This window comes from Lagopus leucura, unplaced genomic scaffold, assembly GCF_019238085.1.
Source record: "Lagopus leucura isolate 7727_CA_CO unplaced genomic scaffold, USGS_WTPT01 Super-Scaffold_100002, whole genome shotgun sequence".
In the NCBI taxonomy this organism is placed as follows: Eukaryota; Metazoa; Chordata; class Aves; order Galliformes; family Phasianidae; genus Lagopus; species Lagopus leucura.
The window spans coordinates 33,320,193-33,345,210 of NW_024962263.1; the positions used below are offsets into that span (position 1 = coordinate 33,320,193).

At 38.1% G+C, this 25,018-nt stretch overlaps 1 protein-coding gene across 4 annotated transcripts in view; it reads right to left on the reverse strand.

The window, feature by feature from the left end:
• Positions 1-25,018, reverse strand: part of CARMIL1 (capping protein regulator and myosin 1 linker 1) — a 173,423-nt gene that overhangs the window by 33,073 nt on the left and 115,332 nt on the right. For all 4 annotated transcript variants that reach the window (XM_042869392.1, XM_042869390.1, XM_042869393.1 and 1 more), the window contains 9 exons: positions 22,892-23,064; positions 20,551-20,619; positions 16,040-16,133; positions 13,798-13,896; positions 11,407-11,535; positions 11,037-11,168; positions 7,344-7,519; positions 5,205-5,292; positions 1,441-1,590 (listed from right to left, as the gene is read on the reverse strand). In XM_042869392.1, coding sequence (XP_042725326.1) covers positions 1,441-1,590; positions 5,205-5,292; positions 7,344-7,519; positions 11,037-11,168; positions 11,407-11,535; positions 13,798-13,896; positions 16,040-16,133; positions 20,551-20,619; positions 22,892-23,064 — 1,110 coding nt within the window. The remainder of the gene's footprint in view (positions 1-1,440; positions 1,591-5,204; positions 5,293-7,343; positions 7,520-11,036; positions 11,169-11,406; positions 11,536-13,797; positions 13,897-16,039; positions 16,134-20,550; positions 20,620-22,891; positions 23,065-25,018) is intronic.

Here is a 25,018-nt window from a genome sequence, read left to right on the forward strand (position 1 = left end):
TGCTGCAAGAATAAATATAAAGGGGAGGGGGGTGAGCATGAAAATGAGTGCTTAGTTTATTTTTCCATATATGAAGTCAGCAAGCAAAAACTAACTTAAAGGTACAGGTTCAGAAGCTACATATTGTTCTGGAATGTTTCCCTCCCAAAGGATTTAGGACTCCAAATGATTACTGAAAGCTAGCTGCAGAAAGCTCTTGGAACTTGATAGTATCTGTGATGAGCCAGATGATGCAGTCAGAAACACATGCCTCGCGGGGATTTGTGATGTTCATACAAATATTGCATCAAATCAGATCTTGATAAGGTAGGAGACTTGGAAGGGAGAGAAAACTATTTTAAACTAGCTCCAACGTTGGTGGGCTTTTGTTGTACTGCAAGGTCAATTCAACAGACAGCTGCTGTGAAAAGGAGAGATCTTGCCGCTCCTTCCCTCCAGCTGTAGTTGTCTGAATCTGCAGTTAATTTGTGCAGAGAGGTAAATCAAGGAACTTAATTTCACCAACAAAAAGATATTGCCATATTCTTCTGCCGTTTTATGTTCCTGTGAACGCGCACAGCCAAAGAGGCAGGTAGAAGGGGAAAGAAGAAAGACCATCACTTGAAGCAGTAACAGCTACTAGACTAAGTTATAACACGGAAATGCTCCTTTCCTCAAGTTCCTCACAACAGAATTCCATAACAGACTGATCTAGTGGAGGGCAATGTGAAGCTGAAAAACAGTAAATAAATCATTTACTTGGGGTTCTCTGGGTTTGCGCGCTGTAAACAATGACAAAGAGACATCTTTATAATACAGGTCACATGTGGGATTCTAAGGCACTCTAATGATTTATATTTGTGATTCTTACTAAATTCCATACTCTTAACTCAATTACTTTTGAAAAGCTTGCCCTGTAAGTTCACTTGCAGACCGGACTCAAGGTTTTAGGAATTCCTCCATCGATAGAAAAAAAAAAAAGATTCAGAAACATTAACACCTGTTCATGGCCAATAATGCAAGTTACAGGCAGAAGCCATTTTTTGTCATGGCTCAGAGGAATTCACCTCAAGTAGAAGGAAGACAAGAGCAGAAATAAGCGCGTTGTCAGAGGGTAGCAAGGTCCAATTTATTCCTGCAACAGAATCTCTGTGAAACTGTGGCCTGTGAGAAACATTTATTAAATTAGTGTTATTACAGCGCTGCATGCAAGACAATGACTCTTGTATACAGGTACTAGAAAAGCAGCAGTGGAAAAAAAGGAAAAGCTTTTCCTTTGCTTGGCAGCAATACGTAGCTCAGACAAAATGTACACAAGCTAAAGTCTATCTTTTTTTCCTAAACGTCAGCTCTTACCTTCTGCTTCCTAATACCATGAAATAGCCAAAAGGCACTCTGAAATATACTTCTCTTCCAGTGATCTGTATGCCTAACCATATGGGCCATGGAAATGTGCCTTACCATGCAGGTGTCCAGGTCCTCCAAACGTTCTATCTCTGTTAACTCTTCAACCGTGATGATAGAGCGTTTAGTTGGTTTTTCTTCAGCTAACTCAATTTCCAGTGATTCCTGCTGTGGAAGTGGTTTGCCACGTCTGGTCAAATGGTCAGCCTGGATCAAAACAGTCAGTCAGAATAAAGACAGGAACACATTAATCAAACTTAAAGAAGACAAATAAAATCAAATCAGAAAGTCTGGGGAATTCAAGAGGTCATAGATCCCTGAAGACCACTGACAAATGCAAAGCTTTATTGTATATATTAATCTTCACACAGTTTTGTGTGTTTTTTGGGGAGGATGGAAAATCCCTTCCTTTACACATTGTAAGAAGGAAGTGAGAAAGAAGGGAGAAAGTTCAATGGAAAAAAGGAAAAAGTCAAATAAAAAGACATCAAGCTTACATCATACTTTTGACTTATAATAGCATTAAAAGGTTTCCTCAAAGTTTGTCTGCTGTCTTTAGTTGTAAAGAAAGAGGTGGAAGAGGTTTCCCTTGGATAATTTTTTTAAAATTAAATAATACAAAGACATGTACAATTTCAGCTAACATCATAACTGTAAGTATACTTGTAAAAAAGGGTCAGAGTAATTTGCTCTACACATAATGCACATAATGCATACAAATAATATTATGGAAAACAAAGTTATTTCCTACTAGATAAAGATGAGTTTGTAATGGGACAGGAAGGCCAGCTGTTAAGAGACTGGTGACCACAACCCAATTACAGTCTTCATTAGCAGGAGAGGACAATCCCAACAGGAATAAACATTTCTATCCCAAGCAATGAGTATCTCTGAATGGAATGCTAATGCCAAGGTAACTTATTAATGGCCTGATGGCAAATGATCAATATCTAAGTGACAGTGGAAGAGAAGATGAAAACAAAAGACTGAATAGCAGGAATTCTTTGATGGTTATTAAATGTCCAAAACTGCTATGTTCCCTTCTTCAAAAAGTGGGACAGCTCTGCTAAAAGTAAAAATTAAAAAAAAAAATTTAAATTAAAAAAAAAAGAAATCACAGAATGACTTAGATTGGAAGGGACATTAGAGCCCATCTAGCTACAGCCAAAGGCAGCTAAGCTGCCCAGGGTTTCGCCCAACCTGGTGTTGAACACCTCCAGGGATGGGACACCACAGCTTCTCTGGGCAGCTTGCTCCAGAGATCATTAACAAACCTTGAAGTTGTATTTATTTATTTATTTAATGAAGTACCAGAGAGAAAAGTAAAATGCCTTGTCAGATCTGGATAGCAAAAACTGTTAAGAATACAGAGAATGTTAGATAAGCCACTCTGGATTGTGAAATAATTACGAAATATTTTCCAGTTCTATTGGTAACTAAAGAGATTGCTAAAAAACATCTACTCAGAGCAACCATTTGAAGATCAGCTGATCCAAGTAAGTTAGTCATAGAAGCTTTAAATGCAACAGACAGGGAGAGCTGCAGTCATCCAGTGGACTGTAGTTCTTTTAAACACCAAAAAGGGTAAATGGATGACCTGAGTAAATTATAGCACATTTAGTATAGTGTCTGTCTAGGAAAAAATAATTGAAGAGCTGTTAAAAATTTATCTTTAATCAGACTAAAGTGTCTGGAATAATAACATGCTAATCATCATCACTTTAGTCAAACAGAAGTATTGTCAAATAAGGCTCCTTCCTCCAATTTACCTCAAATACAACTCTGTCAATGCCACATACACAGACGTGTGCAAGTGGCTAAACTAGAACTACACAGTACTCCAATAAAGGAATTGGTACAGATCTGTATCAGTTCATTCAATCTTTGCTTTATTAAGAAGTAGCTGTTAGCTCTCAAATTACAGCTTTAATTAACACTAACAATTTCCACAGGCATTAGAGCATTTTTGAGATCCATACTCTTCACTGTTGTCATCAAAGGAACTACCTGAAACAATCAGCAGAGAGCAGAAACATGGGAGAATGCTAAACACTAGAACGGACATCTTACTAATGCAAGCCAAAACATATCACACAGTAGACCAATTCAAATCAGATGTGCATGTCCTTAAAGAACAAAGAGCACTGCCATTAGCTATGGACGCAATCATGACATTCAGCAACAAGCATCCAGAAGCCATTATTGGTGGGGAAATCTATAAAACCAATGTAGAAAATCTGCCCCTAAGCTCTCCCATGTACTGCAGAGGCACTTAGGTGGCTACCATGGCAACAGCTCCTTGAGAAGAGAGCTGGTGTGTTCTTAATAGGATGAGAGGTAATGGCTTTAAGTTGCACTGGAGGAGGTTCAGGATATTAGGAAAAACTTGAGACAGTGGAACAGACTGCCCAGTGAGGTGGTGGATTCACTGTCCCTGCAGGTATTCAAGAAGCGTGGAGATATGCACTGAGGAACACAGATTAGTGGCCATGGTGGTGATAGGTTGATGGATGGATTTGGTCATCTCAGAGGTGTATTCCAACCTTAATGATTCTATGATTCTTAAAATGAGCTATTAGTGAAATTCAGACAAAAAGAAGAAATTCCTGTGCCTTTGGCTGTATAAATATGAGGAGAAAAGAATCTCAGGCAAAAATAATTTCACTCCAGTGTTGGTTAAATACCATGCTGGAATAGCCTGTCCAATTCTGTATTTTATAAGAGGCTGTTAAACAGCTGCAAGGTTGTTACTGAAGGGACTCCAAGGCTGGAGAAAATGACTTACTGTGCAGGAGTCAGGCTATGCCCAAGTTGTGCAATACCACAGGACAGATTCAGCCCAGAGCTCATGCCAGCTAAGCCTGCTCCAGAACCACCTGGAATTAATGAGCGTGCCACTCGCACAGCAGGCTGATGTAGTTACATAGCTCCTGAGACCAGAGGCCATGCCTTTTCACAATGCTGCTCTGTGTCATGAAGACACACCCTTAAACAACTCAGTCTTTTACTTTATGTTTAAAAAATGGTTTAAGAAAAAGAGCGATTCCATTTCTGCATATGAGGACCATTGCAAAGAAGAAATAGAAAGGAATACACAGTTCTCTAATATTGTGGAGAAAATCATCTAAAAAACTCATGACTGAAAGCTGAAGCCAGAGAAATTTCAATCAGGAGAATGACTACACAGTGGCTTCCTTAAAAAACAGTATTGAATTCTCCTTACAGAAGCCCACTGAGTAAGAAATCAAAAAGGTTTTCTGTGAATAAAGTTGCTTATTTCTTCTTGATGAAGCAAATACCTTTATCACAGGTAACAGTGCCTCCTGACAGCTCAATACCTTCAAGTAACTCTCAGAGTGTTTCCTTCCCCATGTTTCTATTCCTTTCTCTTCAAACTTGATACCTACATTTCTAAAGTAATCTCAAGATGCATTTGTTTAGGAAACAAGGTCTCAGCAATTTCCCTCTAAAGAATGAGATCTCACCTCTCATTTCACAAGCAACCAATCCCTATCATCTTGCCAGGACAGCTATGGCATTTAACTGAAAGTCAAATTTACATTCCAAAGGCATTTTTTATCTTTAGATCTGATAATATTGCAAAAGGTAATATAGCAAGCATGTAACACACTCTCTTTTGATGCTGTTTCCCTCCTAAAGAGGGATCCCATGATAATTTTTGAACTTACGTCAGTGATAGCAGTAAAAATATGATCTATTTCAAAATTCAGCTATGACAAGGAGAAACTAAGTAAGTCATGAAAGTAATAGCACTGTTAAGATACTTGATATATTCAGCTATCAACCATAAAAATACTCACCAGTTTGTGATGGCAGTGCGAAAGTGCATCCAGAATTTCATCTACAACTCGGTCAGACAGGAAAGAAGCCACTGTCAGCTTTACTTCGCTGTGTGAGGATTAGAAATGAGACAATTTTAATTCAGACTGGATAATTTTGTCTTTATTACACATTCAACAGTGCAGTGATTATCCCCTATGCCGTCACTTTATTTGAAATAAAACATCAGAGGGTGTGAGGATACATGACTGCAGCTTTCAGAAATAAACTTATGAATCACACAATAAACACAAGAGCCTCTGTACCATATTTAACCTGCTTCTAACATTTTTCTAAAAGCTGACGTGAAAACATCTGGGTAAGAGCTGAATAAAAACCACATGTGAAATGCAGTAAGGAACACTCCACCGCTGATCAGAGAAACACAAATGTCAGATGCACAGGATTAAGAGAGTGTTGCCTGTTTAAAACTACTGCACTGAACAATTACAATCTGTTCACTCATTTCCTCAGCTCCTTTGTACTTGTCACTTGAAGGGCAATTGTACAGTGCTGGTTCTCCAGTCTTTGCCATCACAGGTTCATTACACACTGCTTTCTCTTTTGCTCTAAGTAACCACCTTCTGCCTTACGAGCTTCATGTCAGTCATCCCTATTACACTCATGTGCATGGCATACCAGCACACTGGCAGACTTGATGGAGGTTTCACTTGTAACTTCCCATCAAGGAAACGTACACCTTGAATTGCTCCCTCCGGGGGGTGTCCTCTTTGAACACAGCACAACAGGAACAAGTAGTGGAGGGGACTGATTTGCAGGTGACAAGCACACAGGGCTTAGCTGCGGCCTGAAGCTCCATCTCCCCTGACCCTTTGGCTTCTAGGCCAGCTGCTTCAGCTGATCCTTGCCAGCAAGTACCATAATTTATTTCAAGATTTTTATGCACAGTTGGAATTGTTTTGGAACAAAAACCAGCAAATTCTGTCTGGGGCTAACATTTCTACTGAAGAAGGCCTGACAAAGGTAAGGTAAGAAAGTCCTTCAGAAGGTGAAGCAATGCAAGAGAGGTGTAATAGGGACCAAGCCACAGTGCGCAAATAATGAGAGTGGAGATCTTCCTCTGTAATATTAATATCATTTTAAAATAATATAAATTAGGAAGGGTTACTGTGTGACATCCTTGCCTCACTGACAGTCTCAGCTTCTAGAAGTAGAAAGGGAGAAGGAGCAGGGCACTATGACTGTCTTTGGGCAGATTTGTTAGATAGGATTAAAGTGAACAAAAATCACTCCCTGAGACATTTTAAACACTGAAGGCATAGCTAAAGTATTTAACACCTGTTCCTGCCAATTTTCCTGCATCAGCGAAACTAAACTCAAAGTCTTACTGTTTTTAAAAATAAGCATCTCCTTCTCTTCTGCAAGTATATCAGCACCACAATGCAAATTGATATGCTTTTCTATCAGATAGAAAGGATTTCTGAGCCAAGTGATGGCAACGGCAAAGCTTGAAGTGCAGGCTAACCATGCTATATGGCTTAAAAATATACATGGTATATATTTAATGTGAAAATAAATATGCATTAGAAAGTCAAGTAAAAGCTTCTTCTCTCTCTCAGGAATTAGAAGTTGTTTAAAGTAACTCTTTCTGCTCCAGGTTTGTGGTTTGAATACGCAAGGTTCCAGCTTGAGTTATGTCTGTCTGCTGTGCACAAATTGCACACAAAAGATTTAAAGTGATTGCTACAGCCACAGGGCAAGACCAAATGTAGCAACAGGTGAAGCACTGTCAATACTAAAAGTAAACAAGTGCAATTTTCTTCTATTACAGTAATTAAGTGCTACCTGAGGACATCAGTAGGTTAAAAAAATATACCAGTCATGAAAATATTATTTGTGCACCATAAACCAGAAGTCTTATTAAAGAAAACTGAAACACATGCATTAATGGTCAAGTTAATATCCCTGTAGATTCCAAATATTTGAATTTCCTGAACTATGTTCACTGGACCCTTAGAACAATTTCCTGCTCCTTGAATGCCTTAATATAGTTTCTTGTAAGTCATCAGAGCACTCAAAAAATCCTCTACTACACAAACACACACAAAATACAGTCCTTTCTAAACTCTGTAACTGATTTTGTTTGTCTTTTCAAGTACCTGATTTTATTGAGGATATCAATTCCAGATTGCTCCAGAAGGACATTTTTCACAAAAGTGCGTGGGATGGAAATCTTCTCAGTGCTAGCTTCAATCAGGTCTTCACGGATATGAGCTTTCTTCATTACATTTGGGCAAAGATTTTCTGCTGCATCCACCATGGATTCAAGGAGAGTCTGCAGCACAGTAAGCAAAAGCTAATGTCAGGTATGGAGGCTTAAATTAGTTGCAGATCACACCATTATTCTGTTGCATAACACTATGATACCTTTAGACTTACAATTTTTCTTCCTATACTCAAATCCATTTTGCAATCCAGTTGAATACAAAATGCTTTTTAAAAAAGAAAGCTTAGGAAAAACAACATACTAGCTTTGAAAACTGCCTGTAAATGTACTTCTTCACATCTTCAAATCCAAAACATTCGCATTTCTGTGTGCTCGATTGTAAAATAACAAGAAATTACCCTTACACAGCTGGCATTACACTCCCCACCCCTACATACTGCAGGAGCGGGGGCAGCTCTGCTGCACCAGCCTTTGCACAAACCTCTGCCCTGAACTGGCAGCTTTCAGAGTGCTCCGGACCTGCCTGCTCTTTTTCAAAAGGGAAATCAGTACGCAAAGGAGACTCACAAGAACTGGGTGTGCTACGCAGGCATATAACCGAAAACTAAAATGTAGCGAGAAGTATGATTTGCAAGGAAGGTAAAACTTTTAATGTATGGATCTCACACACATGGAAGTTCACAGTGATGCACTAAGCAATTATTTTTATTTTTAAATGACTGATCAAAGAAACAAACCAGGAGAGAACAATGGAAACAAGATCATGTAACTTTTCAACCCCCTCAACTTTTCTGAAGGCCTCCTCTGGTGATAAAATCAACTTCTCAGGCTTTTTTTTTTTTTTTTTTTTAAATCTTTTATATGTTCCTCAATGAAACCATGTCATGAAGCACCTTTCAACTGTATTGGATTTATCAATATTCTGTGTATTGTCTGTGCTTGTGAGAAAAGGAGATAATGGTTTTAATCCAATTTTATAAACCATGAATAAATCCAGCTCTGACTGGAAGATACAAAGAGTGCTCGCTACACAGAATGACAAAATCATGAAGATTGGAAAAGACCTCTAAGATCCCTAATCCAACCATCAGCCCATCCCCACTGTGCCCGCTAAGCACGTCCCTCAGTGCCACATCCACATGTTCCTTGAACTCCTCCAGGGATGGTGACTCCACCACCTCCCTGGGCAGCCTGTGCTACTGCCCAATAAACTCAGCATAACCTAAGCGTATTTTGGGCCACGATACTAATGAAGAGCCTTTCTAGCCCTTGTGGCCATATCCATACAGAGGATGAAGAACTTCCATGGTAACTGAACTAAGTAAAATACTAACAAGAATTACTGATATATTAATTCTTTTTGCAAAGCAGTGTCTAGTCAGTCTTGAAAAATCACACTGCAGCAGAATGGAAATAAGGACAAACAGTTCAAACGCCGATTCTGTCCTTATAAAAAAATCTTCTCTTGCTTAAGCACCACTTGTCTTGCCTACAGGTTTCTCTTTGGCTTTTGCTGACTAAGCCATCTCTGGGTTCCATGTCAACAGTGACACCAGCAGGAGAACAGAAATGCAAGAGTAATGCTACAATTTCTCCTTTGACCAAACTCAACACACTCTAAGATGGTGCTTGTCCTTATTCTACTTCTCCCTTCACTTCTCTTCCATTCTTACAGATAAATCACCTATTATTTACGTGAAAAGTTCTTCTTGACTTTAATCAATTTCCAAACACACTTTTCCAGAACAAAGCTATCTGCTCAATGTGGAAGCTAAAAAATTAAAACTCCATTTACAGCATATACAATGTTTTTACTCCTCAATATTATGAAGTAAAAGTACTTATATGAGCTCCCTTATCTAGCTTCCACATAATGCTCTGAATTGGTCTAAATAAGTGGAAGAAAAAAAAAATCCTAATCCACATTGAATATTTTCTGCACCATGTAAAGCTCTTAGCATCACCATATAGTTTAAAAGAAAACCTTTTAGCCCTGAGTGTAAAATTAATACAAACAGGCATTACTTTATAGAAAGAGCATTATGACCTAAGAGTCTTTTGTAAGGCACTTAAACTTTGCTGTAGAAGTCATAAGAATAAATGAAAAAAGCTTAGAATGGTAGTGCTGAAGTGCCTTTTGCTGTAAATGCGTAAAAACAAACAGAAGACTCATCAAGGCAATCTTATTCCAGGAGCAATATATAACAGTCCAAACACTAAAAAGTATTTATTTTCCTTCTCTAAGACTCTTCAAAATGCACAGGACTTATTTAAGTGTGCGAGCTGTATGCAAAGGGTGACCTCTTAACATCTGTCCCAGTAACAGCCCAGAAGCTACACTGGGAAGAATCCTGTAGCTAAATCACTTTCATGTCCACAGAAATTAAAGATGTGAAAAAAAATCTTTGCCTTATTTCAATACAGTGCAGGAAGGGGGGAAAAATGCTGAAAAATCAGCACCATTTTCTTCTTCATTAACTTTCTAATTTATAAAAAGTAATTAGTAATGTGGTATTATTAGTGTTCTTTATTACATTCCCACTGACTAAAGCATTTTCATGTTGATTCAACTGAACAGTTCAATCTGCACTTCTGGATTCTTCTATGATCTGAATAATGCAAAACACAGGCAGATAGCTTAGTCAAACCTAAGTTGCTTTGAATTGTTTCAGAACCTTGTTTTTAGATTCATCAGCTTCCAGAAGATCCTGTAAGCTCCTCAAATTGCTCCAACCTACCTTGTTGGACAGATGCCTTTGCACATTCTGTATAAATGACTCTTCTTTATTTATTACACAGTAAGACATAACTGAACATAGAGATTACTGCAAAAGTGCTGCCTGAACTTACAGTTAAGAGTATTTAAGTATTTACAGATCAATTATGTCTACTTCAAGAATTGAGATTTAATGGAAGCTTGTGAAAGGATTTCCTGTGAAGCTGCCTGTAGAAATTCTTGAGGCACTTTCAATATACACAAGTTATCCAAACCCAACAGTATAAGTGGAAATTCTGCATCAGGTTCAAAGTAGTTACTGGGATAAAAATTCTGCAATGGAGCCTACAGAAAAGCAGCTTTCGTTCCAGTGGAATACCTTAAATTAAGAGCACTTCTCTCCAGGGCATAAGAATTTCTACAGTGCTTTTTAGACACCTTTATTAAAGGCCTAAGGAACAATCGATAACTCTTCCCATCCTAGAAGATTCCCAAAAGAGACACATGGTGCCTGTGGTTTTTTCATAGAATCAAGGACTGGCTTGGGTTGGAAAGGACCTCAAGGATCATCAGGTTCCAAATCCCTGCACAAGCAGGTCTGCCAGCTGCTAGATCAAGTACTAGCTCAACTTCTATGTCAGGAAAAATTCCATTTGATATAGAAATGATATGCTCCTTCTGCTACTGCAAGCACTAAAGTCATTTTTTCATTCCAACTGGGCAAGTAGCCAGATAATAAAGCACAAAGTTGTAAGAAACTAATAACTAAAAGATAACTTGTGTACAAGTATACTGGGAAGTTAAAAAACAACAATAACTGGGTGGCATATTTGCATTTTTAAATATCAGCAGACCTCAGACATTAATTATTCCTGCTCATGAGAGATGGTAGAACAGCCACCCACAGACCTTAAGCTGCTCATCCACAACCCTTGTGACTTCTCCAGCCATGGATTCAAGCGTCTCTTGGATTGGATTGGGGAGTGAACCATTTGCTCCCGCCCAAGCAGCTCCGCCAAGGTGGTACAGGTTTGGTAAAAGCTGTAAGACAGAAAGAATATCTTCAGAAAGCAGGCTCTTCGCTACCTGTCTTCAAATCTGAACACACAGGAGGAAACTTCTCTGCTAAACTAAAGAATTTATAAATATCATCTGAAGCTCATCGTATAAAGAAAACATGAACTTGTGACACAGCGTTATCATAACCCCCCAAAAGGAGAAGGCTGCAAGCACATGTTGAACTACGCTCAGTATTATCAGTTTGCTGAGAAAGACTTACTGTTTTGGAGTTCTTGGCATCTCGCATAAGCCTTTCTGCAGATTTGACATCTTCCTGTACAGCATCCACACCACAGTTTCTTAAAGAGTTGAGATGATCTTGCACTTTAACACATATCCTGTCAATCATCTACTTGAACAAAGGAAAGAAAAAAGACAAAACATCAGGATGCTGCTCAAATGCAAACTGAATTCAGTCCAGGTAGCAAATCAATACTATCATGATGAGATCTGAAGTGAAAATATAAAGATCTGGAAATGCACGATCAATGCTCAGAGGGTTTATCAGTGCTACAGAAAGAAAGCACTGTAACTCTTAAAGACACACCCAGATGCAAGAAAAATAAATCATTTGTCATTAAAAAATATATTGCTTAGCGTATTTCTCCCACAGTTACCTGTGGGATAAATACAAATAAACAAGAAGTTACCCATTTTAGGCTTTGTTTTGCTTTTCAGAGCAGCTTTAATGCTGAAATTCTTGCTACATATAAGCCTTAGCTTTGATGGTTTGCAAATTGTTAAGAAGTTCACACAGTTAAAGAGAACTCTGACACAATCCAAACATCAACAGAGATTTTACCTACCTAAGCAAAATAGTATTGTGTAGGCTTTGGGGGGGTTTCTTTCACAATATAGATATTCCTAGTTGCAGGGGAACTAGGAATGCCAAAGCAAAAGTTTCCATCAGATCTTTCACAGTGAGATAAAATGAACTTCATCTGCATTGATATCACATTTCATTCAACATGCTGCGAGGCTGAGGCAGATGGTTTATCTGTATCCTTACAAGGACCACAGAACGGCTGACATATTGTCAGCTTTGATTAAGAAAGACATAGTAGAGGCATATAATAGCTAAAAAGTATTTATTGGCCTGCACAGTATTCAGCAGAATTGTCTATTTGACATTTCAAAGAAAGAGCACGTGTGTTATCAACATATCAAGCCTCAAGTTCTAACATCTTATATCATTATCTATGAGAAGTGAAATAATTTCACAGCATGCTCCTGTTCTGCTCCACATTACTCTTTCTCTTGAAAGGGTTTTGAGTGTTTTTTTTTGTAGAAGGACAAAAAGCTAATTAACTATCAGATAGTAGAAACTCTCACTGGGACAGCTGGACTGAAAAAAATATATACACTCTGGGAATAATAATGTATTTCCACGATACTAGGATACAGGACCTTTTCCAGCTCTCTTTTAAAATTGTTTTTGAAATCCATCCCCACAATGCACAATTTAATATAGAAATGAGTATTTTTCTCTACTTTTGAAATAAAAATAAATTTACTGAATCCTGATATGCACGTGAAATTATTAACACAGGATAAAAGCTGGCTGGAACAGATAAATGCGTAAAGTAAAATGATGCTGCTCTTGCAGCTTTTAGTGCCCATACATCTCCAAGTACCATTTTCTCTGTTGAGAGGTTATAATATAATTTCAGCCTGCAAATAAAATTTTGTCCCATTAACTTTTAACGATGCAGGTAGAAAAAAGCTACTTGGAATTTAAATTCACCAAAAAAAATGCAGACAACAGAGAAACATTACTGACTCAGCTGAAGAGCAAAATAAGTATTCTTCTCCTGTTTGCTGGAGTCTTCCATTTGAATGAGAACACAACTAGTGCAAGTAAATTTAAAGCAAAGGCTGTGACAGGTTTTATTTTGTTTACATCACCTTGTTTTTGTGGTGTACTGGAGCTGATAACAGCCCTGAGAAGTACTGGTAAGAAACGTATTAGAACTGAGAGAATGGTGAGAACCACAGAAAATTCTAGTAGTTCTTTCAATAGAAGAGCAAACAAAAACAAAAAAAAACACAATCCCCTACAAAAAGACCATGTCCTGTTTCAGCAAACTTAGGTAGTGAAACTTCCCAGCTTCCAGCAGTATTTTGGACTGTGTCAGGTCACCTTTTCAGCAGTCCACAATTTAGAGTGCAGAAGTCCACGTTCCATTGCTCCCTACATCTAAGTAAAGTCTCCCAAGATACTTGAAATTCTGAATGTCTAAGGTAGATGATGACTTGCTCTCTGGTGGTATCAAAGGGCATGCTTACATGCTAGCTCAGTGTTATGTAGAGATATTGAGACTCAGACACCGGAAGTGACATAGCCTTACAATGATGCCAGTCACATTGTTAAGAGTGGGCTGGAAAGGTTAGACTTCAGAGTACAAATTTACTAAGCCATTTCTGGTTCCAACAGCAGTTTACACAGAGACTTCTTAGTGTTTTTAAGACCTACCTCTTCCAAAAATAGCACCATTGATCTCACTTATTTCCCACAAGACACATTCTGCTTCAAGCTATTCTGATGGAAGAGCAAGAGAATTCTGCCTCCATCCAGATATTAAAATCAGAGAAGTACCAGTTAGGAACTCACCTGCTGAGTGGTACTAGTAACAATGCCTTGCTGTAACCGATATGCTTGCTCCTGTAGGTACTTTCTGGTCTCATGATTACGAAGCAAGTAGTTTTCTATCTAAAAAAACAAAGCTAGATTAGGAAAGTGATTTGCCTCTCTACATTGTTATTTGCTTTCAATATTGCCACTGTATCTAACAGTAAAAATTGCTTCAGTATAATTTTGTTTGTTATCTACAAACCTTATTCTGTATGTCTCAGTGCTGGATAATCACATTGGCACGTATCCATTCAGTCAGCAGCAAAATATCACTAAAAACTGGTTTTGCCTGAGTTATTAATCTCTTTGGAGAATTTAGTAACTTTTAATGACAAAAAAAGTAGACACAGGTCTTAGAAATATATAAAGGGAATCTATCCTTAAAGTATTGTTGTAGAGACAATGACAAGAAAGCTAATAGACTTAGATTCAGTTGGCTCACTGTAAAAATGTGGATTTAAATAGCTGTGTGGATTTCAGAGAAGATAAGTTATCTAAAAGCGCGTAAGTGATGCAGGAGCCTCAGTTCAGAAGTTACACTGAGCTAACAAGCCCACAAATGCTATTCAGAAAAAACTGATTTCTACCCACAGCTGCTGGTCACAGCTCACTGCAACATTCACCAGTGGTTACCACCTACCCTCAGTCAGCTTAATAGAATATGAAATAAGCCCTTAACTTGGCTCTGTCAAACTTAGTCAAGTCCAAAACCCTGCAAGTAAACACTGCTTAAGGTCCAGAAAGAAACCTCTTAACGTGCATCACAGGCAAGAACTGGAACAGTCGGACCATGTCCCTCAATGAGGCCCTCAATAATAAAGCAGAGTTTATCAAGCTCACCCACAGTGTAAGTAAAGCATACTGTAGAGATACTGTTCCATCTGGTGCTGGATCAGATCCAGGAGCACTCTTATGTTCAAGCTGCAGTACACTGAAGCTTGTGGGCCCTCCTGAGATGCCAACAAGCCAATTGAGATGTCCCTTCACTGTGCTCCATAGCACAGTTTGTGTGCTGTTCCTGCTTGCATAGGATTAGTAGCCTTCACAGCACTACTTCAGAAACTTTCACTTTTTTTTTTTTTTTGAAAGAGAATTGCCTGATACTGTATAAACAAAGCTTGAACAACACAAGTTTAAAGAAACTGAGGGCTAGTGTTAGCAACTTCGAAATTAATAAAAGTACTCTTTGAACATAATGCCTAATTAACACACAGAATTAATGATATTTTTTGAGAGATACATTTATCATTTCAGATATGAAACTATCTACAATTACATTAAACAAGATGTAAGAAATACAGCCTCCTGAACGATCCAGACTTTTTAAAGAAAAACTTAAATCATTTACATGCATCAAAGAAAAAAGGGCCTAACTACCAGCACTTTTCCCTTTGAGAATCTCTTTAATGAACATTTCTTTACTAATAAGGATCATAGCTATTGCTTTTTAATCGTAAATCTCTGTAATATCTATTCATATGGATTCTGTGATCCTACTCTGGTGGAAGGAAAACTACTCATTAAAGACTCATGAAGCATGTGTTTTCCAATAGAGCAGAAGGCTTACTTGGAGCTTGAAAAATTTACTGTATTAAAACTCATCTGAGAGTTGTATAGCCCATGCAAGTGGAACAGCTACAGATACTATCAACACCATCTACATCCAAAAGAACACGGTGCAGTTGTTAGTTTATGGCAACACAGTGTGTTAACTTTATATGCATGATATAAAACACATGCAGTAAATGTTTTTATTCTCCCCCAAATTTAAGAGCATTCTTTGTCTTGTATGGTGCCAACTGCACTTTTTATGCGACAGGAAAAAAATGTCTACCACTAATTCTGCACACAAAGAAATACAAAAAAAAAAAAAAAAACCAGATATGAAAAACAACAACAACAACAACAAACAGAAAACACAAGTTTCAGACTCTCCATGCTTAGATGAAAAGAAATAAAAAGACCAGATCACACTGGTTTGGTTATGACTTTTCAATACATGCCAATGCATTGCACCACACATTGGAACAGAAAGTTTTACATGCTCTTGCAGCACTTGATTATCACATATATACTCATGCAAATCAAACATTCAGTGAAATTATCCAAGAAGTCTTATTCAATCATGCAGAAAATCACTGTCACTTAAAAAAAAAAAAACCAAAAAAACCAACCATGTTTAATTGTCTTTATTTCTGTAAGTGGTTGGTATGAGCAATACCTTTTGCAGTGCCTCTTCCGTTTTCTCAGGGTTTGTTTTCAGTGCTTGGGAAGCATCATTCATAGGTATAGGCATGAATCTCAAAGTATAATTTCTAAAGAAAAATTAATATACATATATATTAGTAAAACTCAATCTAATTAATGTGTCTCTTTACTGAATATAAATTAGAAGGGAGAGAGAAGATGTATCCAGTCTGTCTGTAGAAGGCACTAAGACAATATTTTTTACATTTTTAAGTGGAATAATCGGAGGGGCAAACATGCTTCTTCTTTCTGCTTATTCTTTGACACTAAATGGAGGTGGAGATTTCAAAGAACACAAAATGCAGCTAAATGACCAATGCCCAGTAGCTGCCAAGGACTATGCTGTTCTTTGTGCCTTTGTCCACAAGGTAGGATTACTTTTTCCTATATCAAAACAGAACAGTTTCAGTGCCTACTGGCAATTCTATCAGATCTAAGCCTAAATGGAAATGTTCAGTGACAGATAAGACAGTGACCAAGCAAATAGGTTTTGAAAATTCAGTATTTAACAGCTTCCTGTGTTTATAACTATTTGAAGACACTTGCTGAATTATTAATAAAAACTGACAAAACAAGTGTGGCTTCTCCACACTGATCTACGCAAACAATTACTCCCTGCATTTTGCTTATTTGTTTGCAAAATATTTCCATAGCTACATCCATCTGCTGCAATACAAGAATAGAGTTTTATCTCAAGTCAAAATCGCATTTAAACTCTAAGAACATAATTTGGCTAGCATTACAGTTAAATTTAAAATGTTACATGCAGTGGTATCACCATGCGCCTTTTGATTTCAATAAAAGGGTGAAAAAGAGCAGAAAGTTCTTAAAAACCAGCAAAGAAATTATTCTGCCTATTTCCAATTAGTCTTCTTTTCCCACAAACATCTCTTCCTCCTCCTTCAGCTGTCTGCAAACATCCTGCTAACCATCTGTTTCTATTCCATTCAGAGCTCCATAAATATGTTCAGAGTCCTCTATTTACGAGCACCTTACAGTTGACAGTTTCAGCTGAGCCTAATTCATTGACTTCACCAGAACCAACCCTCAGTAAATGCACTAATTCAAACAGCAGATCACAGAACAGGATCATAGAATATACCAAGGTGGAAGAGACCCACAGGGATCACCAAGCCCAGATAGGCTCCACACAGGAACACTCAAAATTCAAACTCTATGTCTGAGAGAGGTGTCCAAACATGTCCCTGAACTCCGGCCCCAGGCAGCATGTTCTGCCCTGTGCTGCAGACCCTTTCCTGACCCCCAGCTGCCCTCCCCTGATGCAGCTCCATGCCGTTCCCTCGGGCCCTGTCACTGTCACACAGAGCAGAGCTCAGCGCTGCCCCTCCGCTCCCTGTGAGGAGCTGCAGCCGCCATTCAGGCCCCCTGAAATACCCCTGAGGTATCTCAGGGGGTAAAACCTCGTGCATTCAAACGCACCTTCAGCATTTGTGGTGTTTAAACCAGACCTCCATGCTGTCTGCCCCAGCAGGACCATGCCTGGTATTACAGCAGAGCAGGTGTCTGCCCATAGCCCATGATGTGGATATCTTAATTACGGTGAAACCCCAGTATTCTTTCATTTCCTATTCCAAGTGAAATGTAACTGTCTGAAGGACAGTGCTCTTTTTAACCACCTATCCTACTGATTCCTCATTGATACAACCTAATATTTTCCACTGAATGCCTGTGCAAGGCTTCCGTTTCTCTTTCCTAACATGAACACAGTGTGTGGCATCAGCAGTAGTCACCCACATGTGCCAGCAAGAAAGCAGCTGTGTGGAACTTTGCTGCCTGCCCACGTTAGCCCACAGCAAATGTCAGAGAGAGGTAATTACAGAACTTGCTGATTGCCTGATTACTACCTGGCAGGTGGGGTATTTATTTAGTTAAAAAGAAACAAAGGTAGATTTCCAAGGATCTCTGCAGCTGTTTGACATTTAATACATCACATTAATTGAAATCTATAATTGCTAGCTCGCATGCCAGTAATTATATGCTAAATTCAATTTGTCAAAGGCTTAGTGCTCTGTCCATCTCCCTCTCTCACTGAAAGGGGGGAAATGAAAGACAAGGAGATTTCATGGACACACAGTCAGAGAGCTAGAACATTCAAAGACCACTACCCAAGGAAAGCTCCATAACAGGTTTCCTTTGGACAGACAGCAATAGACTGGAACGCTAGCCTATCTGCATCTAAAAATTAAGTACCTCTTAGAGATAAAAATCAAGAATTTAAAGCTTAATTTCCATTTCAATCATTACAGCAATGTTTAACCATTTTTCTGCTTCCTAAAATACTCCTCCATTCTTTTTCTTTATATTCCATTTTTCTCATAATGGAATACATTTCTCTATCAAATCAATAATCCAGCAACATCATAATACACCAATGCTCTCAGCAAAACATCTACATTTCAAAGAGGCACTCAGAGATTAGAGAGAATCTCTCAAACTTCTCTCTCTTCCTTTACACACAGCATACAACAACATACACCCATTACTTCTCCTATAGTAACTTCTGCTCCATTCATGACATACACTCACTGCCTGCAGAATGATTTTACCCTTTTTGTCCTTCTTAAAGGTACAATCCAGTAATGTCATGTCTCCTCAAATGACACCTTTAGAGGGCTACAGAAATCTTTTCCAGCACCTCACATCAGCTGGCCGGGATACCCCTGTTATAGCATTGTTACTGGCCAAGCTCCTGGAATTCCCTGCTAGGACCAACATTTCCACAAAACTTCAAGTATATGAAGAAAAACTGAGAGGAGGAGGGAAAAAAACAAACAAACAAACCAAAAAAGGAATGTTCAGATTACCTAAGCCTGTTTAAAAGTTTACAATCCCTCCCTGTCTCATCCATTCTCCTCCTCAGCCTCATCACACTATGAGGACCTAGTTTCCTTCTCTTTTGTGGATTGGTATATGATTATTTTTTATAAGAACAAAAACCAAAACAACACACACAACACATTCCCAGGCATCTTCAGTAAATTTCAATGTATTCTGAGCAACAGTTCTTTCCTATTGGAATATTTATTGTTTTATATATACATAAAACATATGGTGGAAGATACTCTGAATCTATCATTAAGATGGATTGTTTAAAGGCTAAACCTTTTCAGCCAGCATTGACAGTCAAGATTAAACTTTTGTTGCTTGTGACTCAGGTTGGTTTATTATGAATGATTTTAATCATTTTAAAATGTCAGAGGAGATGTAAAGTGACCTCAGCTTCCAAGCTAAATAAATGGTCACCTCAACAAAGTGCAATGTCACAGAATTAGATGCAACTTTTTTTATTTTTTTTTTTCCTGCCTAGATGACTTGCTTTTGCCTTAGGATTTCTCCTTTCTTTTTCATTTACTTATCCACACATCGGAACAGAAAAGTAAAGTTGATGCTAACAAGAAAATATGCATACATTCTTTTCTACTAGACTTTCTCACAAATGTGCATGCTATTGCTTTCTGAAAGACAAATGTCTGCAAGCTGACAAATAATCTTTGCAAATGATTATTCACTATTATCAGTGAAATCACTCCAAGATTATTTGCTTAATTATACACAATTGATATAATTTTCCCCATCAGTGCAATCAAATTCATTTTGAAATGAAGTATAGGAACAACAGCAGTTTCATAAACCAAGTAACTTTATGAGCTCTACACAGTTAGGACTAAGGGTGAAGACACTCCCCATGTTAGTTATATAGTTTTTCAACACACCAGAAATTGTCCAGAAATTAGCAATAGTATATTAGCATCACCATCTAAAGAGACCATTTGTTCCTGTCTGAGGGATTAATGATGTGAAACAACTGCAACTGCTGCTGAATTTAAATCTGTAATTTTTCCCTCTTAATAAACACATATTAAAAAAATATGATGGAGATTGAGGGAGATGAAAGTCATTGATCACCTATCATTGGTAACTGCTGCAGCTTCCCTGAGCTCGCTCACAGCAAGAGGACCCAGACCACAGAGACTAAAATGAACAAGTGTAGTCCTGAGATCATTGTCATTAGTTTCAACTTGCTTGGGGAATGAAAATAAAGTCAGCCCACAAAGGCATACTTCAGTAATTTTCTGTTCAGCTTCTCTCATTGAGAAGAATGGAATTTTGGCATGCTATCAGGACAAGAAAAATTGTACAAAAAAAAAAAAACCCAAAACAAACAAACAAAAAACAAACCAGAACAAGGAAAATATTCTTGAATGCAGAAATTCAGTGTCTAGAGCAGAACTCAATGGTCTTAATGCTGACAGCAGAGGATTCATGAAAAGAGCACCAGAGTTTTTTCCCTATTTTTTGAAGGATGTGAAGTCACAAATTTTCCTTTAAACTAGGCACCCCATTACTTGAGATCATTCAGCATCTTCAAATGATACTGACTGCAGTGAACTGCAGCTGCTTCTAACAATCAGGATCTAAGTGCTTGCCCTCCTTCATTGGTCATTCAGTTGCTTGAGAACTTACTTTTCCAGTGCCACAGCTATGTCCTGGAAGCCCTGAGCAGTGATATTGTTCTTGTCCCATATTACAGTTCTGAGAGGAAAAAAAAAACAAGAAGTATCACACACAAGCCAAATAAATCTATACTGAAATTTTGTGTATTGAAATAACACAGTTGTATGTCCAAAGCTGCAATGGTTGCAACATTTTAAAAAACTGTCGTTGGTCATTATGCTAGAAGCTTAAAACGACTAAAGTGAGGGACAAAGATATTACAAAACTGAGATCTCCTTTCTTCCAAGAGGACTATATGCTATATTTTCTATTAGTAATATCTGAGCATAACTGTTCTAAAATGCTGTTAATAGAAAGATTTGAATATCAGCAGGCCAAACAGATGTCAAGAAAAAGAAAAGAAAATTGCAGTACAACAACAAAAAAAATTCATGATGACTGGTAGCCAAAATTTTCAGTCTATTGTACATTCAATGCTCTGCCTGGTCAATTGTACAGTTCCTACAATTCCACATGCAACGTAACTAACTGACAATATATGCCATTAAATTAGGTGCATAAATTGCAGCTCTTTTGAATAAACATTTGTGACAAGAGTGATAAAGTCGTTCCTCCCCCCTCCCCCTCATCTTCTCCCCTAGTTTAGACCACTCAAGCAGACTGCCTGGCAATTTGTGAACACATGTTTAAAGATCTCATTAGCAGTCAGAAGAGACAGTCATGCAGATAAATCTTGCTTGTGCAAGAGCACTAGTTGTAGCTGTTCTTTAAAAAAAAAAAAAAGAACAAAACAGATTTCTGGTGTTCAGAAAAAAAATTCTAGATGTGGGATTTCACAGGTAGTAACACCCTTCTGCTATTGCAGAATAATTCCTTTAACCCTTTGTTTTTTAGAAGATGGAAAGATGGAAGCAAGGAAAAGAGGAAGGTAAATTCTACACCTACTCTCCAAAGATCAAAAATGTTTAAGGTGAAGTTTTTAATATTTTCGTCACTGGAACAAGCATTTATATTTCTATCAGGACAAGATTTTATAATATTTTAAGAGCAGCCAGTTACCATCATATTATCCAGATTGTTATCACACCACAGACTGACAGCTATGACAGTCAGTGTACTGTCTGTCTGCAATCCTGAATGCCCCCAAGGTTTTATTTCTTCAGAGACCAGTGGTCATTTCTGGTTAATACAATCCAGACACCTTAGTCACCTCTCCAGTGTGTTCTTAACATTCTGGGAGTAGCAAAGCAAACATTTATTTTTTTAGTTCTTTCTGTATCTGAGCAGAACGGCCAGGACTGTTCCGGGGTAACAAACATTTGGAGGCCGGTCAGGAAGTTGTCTCTTCAGGTAAACAATACACCATGAAAGGTTCATTTGCATGGGCTGATAAGAGGAGTGATTACTGATCTTCCTGATGATGGTGGCATATTTAGAGGTTCTCAATTGAGATTCATGTTGGTTGAAGGTTTACTGCTTGCTAATTGTATTCGGGATAGAAAAAATGTGATACCCTGAAGCCATCAGTGCCAGTCATGTCCTAAACAACAGTGCAGCTGGCAGGTGGATGAATGTGCAGAGAAGAGATGCCAAGGTCCATCAGCACTAAAAGTGGGAGGAGAGGGAAAGGAGGGTTGATCCATGCTGCTACACATTCTAAATTCCACATGCTCTTGATTCTCCTACAGAGATACTACAGAAGGCAAGGGATTGTTTGTTTTTATTTCCCACACAAGTATCAGAATTTTCTCTGCTAGGAAGGCCTCCAACAGAAAAGAGAGTGTAGAACAGATTGGCTAAGCACTGGAAGAGGTTCCCCAGAGAAGTCACTGGAGATCTTCAAAGCCTACCTGGAGAAGGCTCTAAGCAACCCAGTATTAAAGTTGGCCCTGCTTTGAGAAGAAGGCTGAATTAGATGACATCCAGATCTCCATACCAACTTAATCTCTCTCAGGCTTACAGGAAATTTAGAGCTGCCTTGTCATAACTGAAATATACCATCTCTTCATTGGTATAACAGAAAGGATTGCACCTATGCATTCTTCTATCAAAACCACAGCCCCCTCCCCTGATTCTGAATTGGATGAGTAAATCCAATACTGTTCCTAACACTGTATCGTGAAAGCATGAAATATTCTTCCAATCAAATGTAAGTTTGATCCAGTTTCAGTTCTGGATGTGTTTTTGTAGAGAGAATCTCCATAGTTTCTTCTTTCTTTTTTTGAGAAGTTTTCCAAATGGACACTCTATCACTTGGCTTTCCCTGGAGAGAGAAACAGCTTAAGAATAAGCCAACAACTTCATTATTATTAAACTACTTTATCTTTTACTGCAAATATGTTTCCCTTACCTGAGCTTTGTGTTTATCTGTAGAGCTTTTGCCAGCATCTTTGCTCCCATATCACCCATGGCATTTCCACTAATATCCACTTTTGTAAGAGAAGTATTGCTGCCCAAAGCATTAATAATGATGGTGACCTCAGTCTTCAGCTTGGAATCTGCAAGGGACAATGACTGCAGGGGCTGTGGAGCACAGAAAAGGCACAAATAACAGCAGCTGATAAAGCATGCATATCCGCAAAAGAAGGTCCCCAAAATCTTGGAGATGACACTGAGCAAAGAATGATTTCTGTGTTTGCTGCACATGTAATATATGGTGAAGTAGAAGTTAGCAACTTACTGCACAAGTGTCAAAGACACACTCACAGGTTAAGCTGCAATACCCTGAAAAAAGCATTAAGAAATAGTGACTTATTTTCTGTGTCCTCTGGTGAGATTTACTTAACCAGCACGCATCGCTTCCAGTGAGAAAGAACAATATCACTGACCTCACTCAGATTGGGAACTTTACACCAAGGCCCAATTAAGGTCTGAGACATCGTTAAAACAAAAACAGTTCACTTAAACTATTTTATTATTATTACTTCAGCTTTAGGATTTGGTTTTGCATATCTGCGTGTCTTCAACTAAAGGCACAGACATATGGAAAGGATGACACAGAAAAGTGTAACAGGTCTGAAATTAAAAGCACTGAGAAGAAGGTCCACTAACATGAGCAGGCCAATGGATATTATTCACAGTGATGTTCTGACAACTGTGCTTGCAAAATCTCTATGCAGCTTTTTATTTACAAACACACATTGTTTGCCTGAAACAAATTACTGGGCTCCTGCAAATTCCACAATAAGCCTTAAGAAAAAATGTCTGTTCGTAAGTAGAGTCTTTCCTCCAGTCTTAGTGTCCAATACTCAAGAGCTGGAGCTTAAGAGCTACAATCTATCCACCATTATGTCTTGTGCATGATTACATCTGCTAAAATTGTAATTTGTCTTTGCTGATGTATGATAATGCCACAAAACACTTTCCCTTGCTCAAGCATGAGCTCATATGGAGAAGTGCACTGTCACTACTTAGGCATTTACCAGAGGATGAATTTTAGTAGCCTAATAAGAGAAAATCATCACCTCATGAGGATGAGTTATGGCACTAAATTAGATGCCTAAGGCGTAGATTAATGTAAATTATACAACTAAACTACAGATGCACACCTTCCAGGATCCAAGGTGCTTGCATGGTACCTGCTATACAATGAGACTCTTGCTTCCAGACACTGTTGGATCACAGTGATAACCAAAAATCTTTCAACAATAAGAAATGCATTTCTAAGTGAGGAAATACATAAAAATTTGAAGGCACAGCAGGTTTATAATTAAAAAGTCTAAGAGTAACACAAGCCACATGCTGGTTTTATTTTATATGGAAAATATTAAATTACTATGTTAATGCCCTTAATCGCTCTATGTTCCCCTGTTTTACTACATTACATACCCTAAAGAACATTAACATCATATTAGAAAGGTATTTTAGAGTTTTTGGCACACATTTGAGAAGAACTCCTGTGAGGGATTCACAAAAAAGCAGTAGCACACAGCACTCAGACACAGAAAACGCGTTAAGTTTGTGAAAGACAAATTTCTTCTGCTTCTCTTATGTTGCTATAGAAAGAGCCATTCCAGTAACTTTGCTGCAAGTGCTCACTCTCACATATCAGATTTTCTAAACCTCAAATACCTTCTCTCAGGAAAAGATTTCTCGCTCTACTTATTCCAACGCTCCTACAAAACAGTATATGGTCTGGAAAGACTTCTTCACTGTTCAGCGAGGACTGTCATTTGTACATCATTATTACTACATAAGAAATGCACTTAAATAACCATTAATAAAAAAAAAAAAAGCTTGCTATATTGGCAGTGTCTTTAAGTGGGTGAGTTGCTAATTTTCTTGCATAGCTACTCTTATCATGTACTGAATGAGCAAGGATAAAACTAGACTGATTTAGTGCCCAGAATGCAAACCACGAACAGAACATGAACTATGATTTAAGTCAAAGGCTACTAAATACTCATGAAACTGACTGCCACATGAAACACATAAAAAAACCAATACCCCACAAACATTCATAAAATCCCTTAAGAGG